This window comes from Pristis pectinata, chromosome 2 (genome assembly GCF_009764475.1).
Source record: "Pristis pectinata isolate sPriPec2 chromosome 2, sPriPec2.1.pri, whole genome shotgun sequence".
Taxonomy (NCBI): domain Eukaryota; kingdom Metazoa; phylum Chordata; class Chondrichthyes; order Rhinopristiformes; family Pristidae; genus Pristis; species Pristis pectinata.
The window spans coordinates 30,157,387-30,169,728 of NC_067406.1; the positions used below are offsets into that span (position 1 = coordinate 30,157,387).

Below are 12,342 nucleotides of genomic sequence, written 5' to 3' on the forward strand. Positions count from 1 at the left end.
TTGAATTAGCTTAAGCATATGGAATTGGTGTCACCCTTGGCTCTGGACAAGACAGTTGAATGCATGATCATAGGCTGTCATGGTGCCGCAATACTGTGAGTGTGCTAATCTCTTAATATTTCACAGAAAGCTACACTGATATTGTATACCTAAAATTGCTGTTCAACTCGGTGCCTTTCTAGAGGACAGTTAAAAGTCGATCTTATTTCTGCATATAGACCAGTTAAGAACACATTCATTTCTACAGTACATTAGTGAGCAACATGGATTGTAACAATTTCATGTTTATCATTTCATAGAATCATAGAAGATTTATGACACAAAAGGAAGCTATTGTGTCCATGCTGGTTCAGAAAGAATGACTAATCCCACTTGTTTTGTAGCCCAACAAGTCATGAGTTTTCAAGTACATGGCCAGGTGTTTTTAAATGTGACGAGCATTTCTGTCTACCACACTTTTGGGCACCTGACTTCTATATCCTTATCAGCCTCTGGATGAAAATATATTTCTTCATCTCCCCTCTTATCTTCTCAGTTGAAATCTGTGCCCCTTGGTTTTTGACCACTCAGCCAGGAGAAATAGATTCTTCCCATCTATTCTCTGCAGGCCCCTTATAATTTTATATCGGGTTAAATTTTCTCTTGGTCCATTATGCTAAGAAAAAAACCTTAGCCTCTAGTCTTATTGCTAAAGTTTTCACTCCTAACAGCAGCTGTGTAAATTCGTTCTCCAGTATAATCACATCTTTCCTTCATCATTGTGACTGGAACTGCACATAGTACTTGAGCTGTGGTCCAACTAATTCTGTATATGGTTCAGGCATAAGCTCTCTGCTTGAATATTCTTTGCCTCTACTAATACTATATTAACCACCTATTGAACTGTCCTGCTGCTTTTAGTCAGCTGTGCCTCTTGGAATTGGAATTGGTTTATTATTGTCACCTGTACCGAGGTACAGTGAAAAACTTGCATACAGTTGATACAGATCAAGTACAAAGTAAAATAATGCAGAATGCAGAGTAAAGTGTAACAGCTACAGAGAATGTGCAGTGCAGGTAGACAATAAGGTGCAAGGACATAACAAGGTAGATTGTGAGGTCAAGAGTTCACCTTATTGTACTAGGGAACTGTTTAATAGTCTTATAACAGTGGGATAGAAGCTGTCCTTGAGCATGGTGGTATGTGCTTTCAGGCTTTTGTCTTCTACCTAATGGGAGAGGGGAGGAGAGAGAATGTCTGGGGGTAGGTGGGGTCTTTGATTATGCTGGCTGCTTTACCAAGGCAACGAGAAGTATAGACAGAGTCCATGGATGGGAGGCTGGTTTCCGTGATGTGCTGAGCTGTATCCATAACTCTCTGCTGTTTCTTGTGGTTATGGGCAGAGCAGTTGCCATACCAAGCCATGATGCATCCAGAAGAGATGCTTTCTATGGTGCATCGATTAAAAGTTGGTTGGGTGTCAAGGGGGCCATGCCAAATTTCTTCAGCCTCCTGAGGAAGCGGAGGTGCTGGTGAGCTTTCTTGGCCATAGCATCTACGTGTTTGGACCAGGACAGGCTATTGGTGATGTTCACTCCTAGGAACTTGAAGCTCTTAACCCTCTCGATCTCAGCATCATTGATATAGATAGGTGTATGCGCACTGCCTCCCTTCCTGAAGTCAATGACCAGCTCTTTTGTTTTGGTAACATTGAGGGAAAAGTTGTTGTCATGACACCATGTCACTAAGCTCTCTATCTCCTTCTTGTACTCCGACTCATTGTTATTTGAGATATGGCCCACTGTGGTGGTATCATCTGCAAACTTGTAGATGGAGTTAGAGCAGAATCCAGCCACATAGTCATGAGTATATAGGGAGTAGAGAAGGAGGCTGCAGACACAGCCTTGTGGGGCACCAGTGTTGAGAATAATCGTGCTGAATGTGTTCCTGCCTATCCTTACTGATTGAGGTCTGTTGGTCAGAAAGTCAAGGATCCAGTTGCAGAGGGAGGTGTTGAGTCCCTGGTCTCAGAGTTTGGTGATGAGTTTGCTTGGAATTATAGTATTGAAAGCGGAGCTGTAGTCAATAAACAATAGTCTAACGTAGGTGTCTTTACTGTCCAGATGCTCCAGAGCTGAGTGTAGGGCTAGGGAGATGGTGTCCACTGTAGACCTGTTTTGCCGGTAGGCAAATTGCAGTGGGACGAGGTTGTCTGGGAGGCTGGAGTTAATGTGTGCCATGACCAACCTCTTGAAGCACTTCATGATGTCAGAGCCACCAGTCGATAGTCATTAAGGCATACCTTGTTTTTCTTAGGTACTGGGAATATAGTGGTGGTCTTAACGCAGGTGGAAACCTCAGATTGAAGCAGGGGGAGGTTTAAAAATGTCTGCAAATACCCCGTCAGCTGATCTGCACAGGATCTAGGGATACTGCCATGGACACCATCCGGGCCAGATGATTTCTGCAGATTCACTCTCCGGACGATTGATCTTGCGTCCTCCGCAGTGGCCATTGGTTCAGGTTCATTGGAGGCTGTCAGGGTGGGTGGTGACATACCAATCTCTTTCTGTTCAAAACGTGCATAGAATGTGTTAAACTCATCAGGAAGGGATGTGTTGCTTGTCGACAATGCTTTTGTAGCCTGTTATAGCATGTAAACCCTGCCACAACTGATGGCTGGTCTGGGACTCTATTTTGGAGTGATATAGTCTCTAGGCATCTCTGATAGCTTTACGGAGCCACTGCAATTTTTGGATTGCCAAGGATAAAGTCTGGCCATTTATCTGCTTCCTCTAACCGTATGATTGCATTTGTTACATTAATGGCCAAAAGATCCATTTTGCTTAAATGGAAGGATCCAATACCCCCTACTACTTTTCAATGGTTCTCTCAAACTATATCATGTTTAAACTTGGGAAAAATTAGGAGTGGTACTGTTGATCCTTTGCTTAAATTTGAAGATATTTGGAGTCCATTTATTCAATATTTTCACATGATATAGATCCCCTTTCAATAACTTTCCAACTTAAAGGAACGGAGTTGACAACATAATATTGCTTTGTTTCTACTGAGAAATTTTAGTCCAGTCTTTTTTTCTTTTTTTTTGTTTGTTTTTTTTGGAAATTTTTCTCTTTAGTTTGGCTTGATATATTGTTTAATTTTTATTGATTTGGGAATTTTTTTTCTCTTTTTTTTATTTATATAACAAATCTTTTTCTTTCCCTTCTTTTATTATATTCATTTACTAAGAGATCGTTGGATCTACAGATTTTTTATATTCTATTGTTCTTTATGATTATCTATGCCATGATTGTTCTCCTGGTCTCTTTGTATTACATGTACAAACATTGATGTTATATATTAATCTGTATTAATTTGGAAACTAATAAAAAGATTGAAAAAGAAAGAAAGCTTTATGGAGGTCATGTCTCGATTTCTTGTAAAGATAAGGGTCACCTGATTTGAATGCTGCAGTCCTAGACTTCAGTAGGGAGTGGATCTCTTGGTTCCTCCGTGATTTCTGGTGTGGGAACACCTGTATTGTCCTCTTTGGTCCACAGTCCTCAACACACTTGCTGATAAAGTCTGTGATGGTGGTGACATACTCACCTAGGCTGGCAGCTGAGTCTTTGAACATGGATCAGTCCATTGACTCAAAGCAGTCATGTAGAAGCTCATCTATTTCCTCAGACCAGCACTGTACGACTTTCTGTACTGGATCCTCCTGTTTCAGCTTCTGTTTGTATGCAGGGAGAAGGAGCACAACCAGTGGTCTGACTTACCAAAATGAGGGCAGGGGGTGGATCAGTAGGCATCTCTGATGTTGTATAGGTCAAGGGTGTTTTGCTCATCTACTGATAGGCTCCAATTTATATTAACATCCCTTGTCATTACTGGACCTCCCCAGTTGTATCACCTTGCAGTTTTGTGGATTGAATTCAACTTACTGTTTCTCTGCCCTGCTGAACAGACCATCTATTTCTTCTTGCAGTCTAAAGCTTTGTTTCTCAATTGTGGGAAATCATTGTATCATCTGTGATCTTTTAGAACCATGATATTATTTATGTTGGGACCTAGAGAGAATAGGCGAGTAAAGTCTATTTCTCTCAGCTGAAGAATCAAAAGTCAGGGAGTGGGCTTGATTTCAAGTGTTAGAAATCTAGGGTATGGTAAAGCCTGGAACACAAGTGCTTGATAGGGCGGTAGGACCACAAATGTTTATCACATTTATATAAAAAAATACTTAAGTGTGCATTTGAGCACTGGAACTGCACTAGTAACTCTCTTCCAGGCACAAAAACACTACCATTTGCTTTCTGTCATCGGGATAAAATTCATTCCAGATTTATTGAAAGAATTGAGATCCAACGATGAGATTAGAAGTCATGTACTTATATCATCAGTCCACACCTTTGAATCGCTTGTTCAATGATTGAACCAAAATATTATTAGCATCTTGGTCAGAGATGCTATCTTTTGGTTGAGTTTTTAAAACAAAAACTATATTTCTGACAGGTCAAAAGATTCTATTATTCTTTGTGAAGAAAATTTTATGGACCTCACCTCAACCGACATTTGAAAACAGACGACCTCCTTATTTATCTCATTGCTGTTTTTATGACCTTGTTGTGCTCATTAATGGCTATTTACTTTTCTACAGTATAACAGCTACTGATTTTGAATCATTAAACTGTTTAGGTTGTCTTGAGATTGTGATAGATGATGTATAAATGGATGGTTTCTTTTTCTTTATTTTCCTTTCCCTTCTCTGCCTTTTCCTTTTTAGTCCCTATTTTCCCCATATCTGTTCTCTTTCATTTACCCTGGCATCTTCAATTAATGATCATTTCTGCTCATTTAGCTATGTGCTTGAGTTGAGTACAGAAAGAACTTCCAACCCTTTGTTTTCTTCCTCCCACCTATCCCTATTGCACATTGGTGTTAATGAAATAAATATTCTAAAAATGTATATGCTTAAGGTACTTGGTAAGGTGTTCAGTTTCAGTGATAGGAGGCTGTCGTTTTCCTGATTTTGTTATTGCTATTATTCTTTACAAATGCATGTGCAGTTATATACTTGACACTTAAAGGAAAGGTGATCCCCCAAGATTTTTGAAAAATATTAAAAATATGTTGTTGGATTGTTCTGAGAAGCACAATCTTGCTTTCAGGATTTGTTTTTCCAGACATGAACCATTACAGCATGTCTTTTTCACTTATTGCAAGTGAAATATTCCACTTTAGGATCTTCTTGGAGTTTGAAACTGACCATGTGATTGCAGCCTTTTTTTTTTGCTTCAATCCCTGTGCATCAAAAATACAATCAAATTCTCAAAACTTGGGGTGAATCCAGACCAGTGAAACTATAACTTGCCCATTATGAACTGATTTTTGCAGATAGCATTTTTGTGATGCCATTTTAATGTGGAATGCAGTACAGTTGCCCATCAAAGCACTGCTTTCAATGTTCTTTAACCAGATAACAGATTCTTCCTAAGTGAATTGGAAGGCAGCAATCCAGCTGAGTGACTTGGATGTCATGTAATAAAAGAGCAAAGCTTGAACAGTTTATTTTTAGCATCTGGACACTGAAATTGGACTACAATCTTAAATAAACTGAAGGCAACAGTGCAGTGTATTTTATTTTTGCTCATCGTTGTATTAAGTCTTTCTCGTAACATACAGTGCATTAAATAATGATTTAATTATGTGAGAATTAAAGGTATAATGAATCTGTCATTGAACCTACAAGACCGTAGTTGTATATTTTTCTTAAATTTCAGGACAGTTCTCTGTCTAGCATACATTTTGTTACTCAAAGGCTGATGCAAAATGTTTATGAGCAAACTATAAAATCGCAGGAAAATAAAATTCCTGCTTTTGGTGTAAAATGTGTATTATCTACTAAACAGTAATTTGTTTAACATTGGAAATGTTTTATCTTAAGATGAGTGAATAGGTGAATTCATTGTTTCAATGAATTGACTTGTGATGTGGTTGATTAAAGGTCACATTTCTTTGTCCTAAAGCATAAAGAAAACAAGAATTGAAATTGAATGTATTAAAATTAATAATTTTAGTAATCCCATATTAATACTTGGTCTTTGAGATGATGTGAATTTTTTTAGTATTTAGTATTTTTCCTTTCACTGGTTTATGTTCCTGCGCTCATGTATTAATTTTATAATCAGATGACTGTTTGACTTTTATTAGTGCAAAATACCGTAAATGGATCAGTTGATATTGCAGAGATTTTAAAATCTATTTTTGTTAATTCATTTATACAATTCATTTTTATCTGAATGTTTCCTAATACCATTATTTTATATGATTTGAGCATTAATTGTCTTTCATTTATTTTTTTTTCTTTTACTCTGTTCCTCTTCCTCCACTATTTGTTTACCCTTTTGGCAGAATATCCAGCAGATAGAATATGGGTATATGGGGGAGGCAGTTGTCCACGTTCCTCATGAGTGTTACCCCGACCCTGTAAAGGCCTGGGAACTCTACAGACCTCAACTGTTATCTTGCACTCGGCCTTTTGAGGCTCCAGTAAGAATTATCAAACATTCTCTCCTGCTGTATTTGTCTGTCTGTGTCTAGACATTTGGTATTAAATGACTAAAATACTTGTTAATCATTTGTTAATGATTAATGCAGGCTGGTGGCATGCTGCTTATTTCTCATTTTTCGATGCAAAGTGGTATGTAGTAAGGTGAAAATGTAAAGCAAATTAATTTGAAAGATACCTGCAACTTCTGATTGATTCATTTCTGATTTTCATTTCAAGAATAAGTAAAAAAAAATACTGAAATTGGAAAATATTTTTTATTAAATATTGGTATATTCAAAGTGTTTTGCTTTTTTCATCACTGTGTGACAAACATTTCAAAATTATCAATATTGTTGAGTTCTCCCTTTTGGTCTTGCTGTGAAAGTTTTATTCAAGCAGACAATGATGGTTCATATGGCTTATTATAGGTAACTGGATATCACAAATCTAGGCAGTTGGTGACTTTGACAACTACAGTATATCTTGCATAACATATTTCCTTACAGAAGAAGGCCATTCAGTCGATTGAGTCTATTCCAATCATCTACACCAGATACAATTAACATTGGCTAATTAACCTCCCGTCATGTCTTTGGAATGTGGGAGGAAACTGGAAAATCTGGGAGAAACCCATGCGGTTACAGGTATACCATGCAAACTCCACGTGCACAGTAGCCAAGGTGGTGATTAAGCCTGGGATGCTGGAGTTTTGCAGCAGTCATGTAGCCAGATTTATTGACTTTGTTTTGATATAACAGTTTATAGAGCGGAAAATGTATCTGTAATCATTTCCAGTATAAGTTTCTAGTATTGTGGCCAGTTATGTCTGAAGCAATGTAGTGTGAGCGTGGAATCAATTGATTTATATTGTCCTCCAAAACTTCTAGTCATTAAACTCTTATTTCAAATGCTAAAAACCGAAGTTCAAACCTATTTTGCAAAACCACTGTGGAGCAACTGATTTTTATTTTTATTGTCATGATGTCATACAGCACAGAAACAGGCCCTTCACCCACCATGTCCATGCTGACTATCACGTATCTATTACTAATCTATTTACTAGTACTTGGCCCATAGCCAAGTGACTCAAGTGTCTGTCCAGGTGCTTTGTTCACTATCTTCTCGAACAGTGTATTCCAAATTGCAATCATCTTTCGGGTAAAAAAAAATCTCCCTTTTGATCCCTTCTAAATCTCACCTTAACTCTTGCCCTCAGACACTTCTGTCATAGGGGAAAGATTTTCTTACTATCTTCCCTATCTATGCCTCTCACAATTTTGTATATTCTTATTAAGTCTCTGCCAACCCTCCTCTGCTGCAAGTCAAACAAACCCAGCCTATCCAGTCTTCTGTCATTACTGAAACACTCCATCCCAGGCAACATCCTGGTGAATCTTCTCTGTACCCTATTTAATACAATCACGTCCTTCCTATGGTGTGGCGACCAGAACTGTACACAAAATTCCATCTGTGGCCTAACCAACGTTTTATAATGTTGTACCAAAACTTCCCTGCACTTGCATTCTATGCATTCCATGTGCCTTCTTCACCACCCTATCTACCTGTTGAACTTGTACACCAAGGTTTCTTTGTTTCTCATTTCTCCTCAGGGCCCTGCCATTCATGGTATGTCTTGCTCTTATTTGACCAACCACCTCTTCCAAAACACATTACCTCACACTTACCAGGATTAAATTCCATCTGCCATTGCCCTATCCAACTTACCAGCTGATCAGTATCATTATATCGTCCAAGACTATCCTCCTCACTACCAACAACATCACTAATTCACATGTTATCTGCCAACTAACCAACAACGCCTCTTACGTTCACATCTAACTCGCTCAAGCAGATAACAAATTACAAGTGTCTCAGCACAGATCACTGTGGTTCACTGATGTTCAGTTCTTCAATCACAAAAGCAGTCCTTCACCATCACTCTCTGTCTCCTGTTACCAATCCAACTTTGCATCCAGTTTGCCAATTTGCCTTGGATCCTATGGGCTCCAAACTTTTGGACCAGCTTTGGACCTTGTTAAAGGCCTTACAGAAGTCCATGTGAACCACATCAATTGAACTGCCTTCATCAATAGATTTAATTACTTCTTCAAAAGAACTCAATAAAATTAGACAAGATTTCCAATTTCGAGGAAATTGCTGTTAGAAATTTAACTGTTCATTAATTCCAATCTATAAAGTGTGCTCCTATGTTTTTACTGTAATCTGAAACTTTTCATATAGCTCCCTTTATTTATTTCATTGCTTCTTCTTCAGTGGTCATTCAGTGCACAGATTATTTTGCAATGCTTAAACACTACTAAAACATGAAGAAACATATAATTAGTTAAGCTGAATAAATAAAAGGCTCATTTTTGAATAGGTTTTTGTCTTTTCAAGGATATGGTGCTATTCTTTCACCATTATGAAGCATGTGACCTTCAAATTAACAACATTTTTGTTGATCAAGCTTTCTAATGTATTCATTACTACGTTTGTTGCTACACCCTGTTGCTGGTAGAAGTAATGTAGACATTATAATGTGAGGGGAGGCAATTTGAGCTACCTTGTTACCTTTGGCACTAATTGGTCAGAATTTTTTCATGGTCCATTTTTCTACTTTGTTCCCAAACAGATTCCATTGCCTCCTTTTTCTCAATGATTTGTTTTGATTAAACAAATAATCAGTTATTTTCAAGATTTGGAGATTATTTAACAATGTATTACCACAATAATCTAGGCAAAAAAAAAACATTCTAATGGCACTCCTTGTGTCCTTCACAACTTAAAGATCATTTCATACAGTGGGTATGTCAGTTATTCCAATTAATTTGTCTTTATATTGTACATTGAAATAATCAGAAATGAATCAACAGTAGTCTCAATGTACTAAACAAGTAATCCACTTATTCAATTTTATAAGTGAAATTTCATACCACTTGTGTATCATGGAAATGTTGGTGTGTTTTAATACTGGCATATAAGGCTGTACTAACCAGTTACAAACAAATCAGGTACCCTGTTCATTGAAGTATTTAACAAAATGTTTGGATAGCTTTCACATGTAAAATAAAGCTTATTTAATTGTATGTATCAGTATATACAGACACTAATGTTGTGTTGAATAAACTTTTGTTTGCTCATATTAGTTGAAGTCTTTGCTCCTGTGGTTTAAGCTTTAAAAATAACTTTTCTCATTTAAATGTAAAACATGAATTACAAATTTGCCAACTTGGATAGAACAATATCTTTTGTTCTTGGGATTTGCGTAATGCTGCTAAGCCACCTTTTTTATTTGCTCTAGGAACAGCTTAAGTTATTCTCATGATGTTGGTCCCACATTGATGTTAAGTGGGAAATTGTAGAATTTTGATAAATTCATTACTAAAGAATGATGATAAATGATCTGGTTTAACTGTATTACTACTCTCAATCTTGTTTGTGGTTGAGGTTCCAGAGTGCATGATTGTGTTTAAGTGAACTATATGTATTGTCCCCTGCTAGTTTTGTCTCCTATAGCCACAGTGTCTCTGTGATGGAGGGTTTTGAAGTTGAGGCCAGTGGCAAGGTGCTAATCATATGAACTCTGTCTTGAGTTTTTTAAAATATTGTTACCTTCCCTTACCAGTTTAGTAGTGAACTCTAAATTACCCTTCTGATTTAAGTTTTAGATGTGGTGGAGAATCTTTATTTGGCCATATGTTGAATGGATGAACAAGTTCACTGCCTGGACAATGATGATCCTGAGGATATTGATAGTGGCAGTGGCAGTAGTGATACTGGACTTTGGTGCTAATGGAAAATCAAGAGAGATGGCTAGGTTTTACATTTATTACCCAGCTATTATATTATTACCTCTGACATCACTAAGATTGGATATTATCCAGGTCCTATTGCATGATTCACTGAACGGAGGGAACTGTGAGAAGAAAGCTAAAAAATTTAAGAAGAATCAGACCCACTCGAGACCTGGAATAAATTGTGTTTAGTATCATTATCTTACTGTTGTTGTATATTTTCTGCTAAGTTAATAGATTTGAATTTGTGTTAGTTATAAGTCCAGCTGATTAGTACAGCCCATTATGCATAAATTTCCACAGTCACTTTTGCTTTCAGTTACTGCTTTCTTTACTGATGATTTTGTGCTTCCCTGCTGCTTGGTGATGCATGAAACAGAAATTTATATAAATGCATGGAATCATGTTTGTGTTTTTAAACATTTATGAATACGTATGCTTAATGTATAAACTTCTTATGAATTTAGAGTACTAACATTTCTGAGCGGAAGTACAGACAGAATAATGACTTGAGACTGGTGTTAGTTATCACCACAATTTTGAGTTATTGCTGTCAGCTAAAAGGGGGGATAAAAATGTTAGGCAAAGTTTGTAAATTCATTTTAAGCTGTTCCAATAATATAAAGGTTTGACAGTTTATTTACAAATTCAGAATTCTTGCTTTGAGATTGTTTGGTAAGAAACTGTGGAATGTTGAAACATTACAACACAGAAGTACCTTGGTTATTAGACTTTTTCTTTTCTCCTTGCTTCTACTGATTATGTCAATTTTTTCTGATGATACGTCAATAAAAATATAATTAATTATGAAACAGCTGCAGGCTAAATTTATGATTTTTGCAGTCAAAAACTCCTGGTTTGATCACTGCGATCCATGTGATCGAAAGTTGCTTGAAAAAAATACTATAAGCTGCTATTGTTTTTAGAATTCTGATTAAAATCAACAGTTTAGAATATTCTGGTTAAAATGGGTTTACAGCGAAAAGGGGCGATTACAATAATTAAAAGATGCCTTTTTTTGTATGCTTGTTTTTTTGTTTATCTTTGGTATTTTGCATACTGTATGTCATTACACTTAATATGGATGGCTTGCTGTGCTTGGGAGGAGAAAACAAATGGAATTTTCTAGAAGATTACAGATGCTAGTTGTTGTCAACACTGAAACAGAAAATAATGCCAAAGGGAAATTATGTCCTATTGTTTACATAAATGTAAATGCCAGTTTTTATAACATTTCTAAAGACGAAATGCTTCTGTGTTATATATGTGATTGGTGCTCTCTTTTTTAAGGAAACCAGTGATGACGGCCAGCTTGCAGAGAACTTTGTCAATATGTGATAAGGATTCTGTAGATTCAGTTAACAGTGACGCCAACATTAGATTACAAATATTAGGCATCAGGCAGAGAATATTGGTTGCCATGGAAATAAGTTTAGATATGTCAGTGAGAACAAATAGAATTGTGAAAAAAAAGTTAATTCTTTGTGATTTTTATCTCAGAAACCAATATTTATTTTTAAAGCTTGGTTACTATTATTTATAAGCTTCAGCCCTAATTATTTGAACTGTGATACAAACCCTTCTTTTCAGCTGGGAGTGCCAAATGGATGATCCATTTTGGCTTCTTTCTGAGCTGCCCACTGTCATGGAAGCCAGTCTACAGGCAACTTGAGTTACTTCATTTCATATAAAGAAGCAGCTGAGGGCACTGGTTACAAAATAGGTATAGGATTGGACAACATCCTGGCTGTATTACTGAAGATTTGTCCTGCAGATCAACCTGTGCCTTTAGTCAAACTGTTTTTGTACACGTATGAAACTGGCATCCACTGGACACTACGGAAAATTTGAGTCCTGGTGCAAGGTTTTAACCCAAAACATCAACAATTTTTTTCCTCCCACAGATGCTACTCGACCTGCTGAGTTCCTTAAGCAGATTGTCTGTTGCTCCAGATTCCAGCATCTGCAGTCTCTTGTCTCCATTTGGAAAATTGCCCAGGCCTGTTCTCTCA

The 12,342-nt window shown here is 37.0% G+C and overlaps 1 protein-coding gene across 4 annotated transcripts in view; it reads left to right on the forward strand.

Moving 5' to 3' along the window:
• Nucleotides 1-12,342, forward strand: part of LOC127567567 (WD repeat-containing protein 7) — a 499,658-nt gene that overhangs the window by 62,949 nt on the left and 424,367 nt on the right. For 2 of the 4 annotated variants that reach the window (XM_052010607.1, XM_052010608.1), the window contains exon 11: nucleotides 6,398-6,535. The exons of the other annotated variants lie outside the window; for them this stretch is intronic. In XM_052010607.1, the coding sequence (XP_051866567.1) occupies nucleotides 6,398-6,535 (138 nt within the window). The remainder of the gene's footprint in view (nucleotides 1-6,397; nucleotides 6,536-12,342) is intronic. 4 annotated transcript variants of the gene reach the window in all.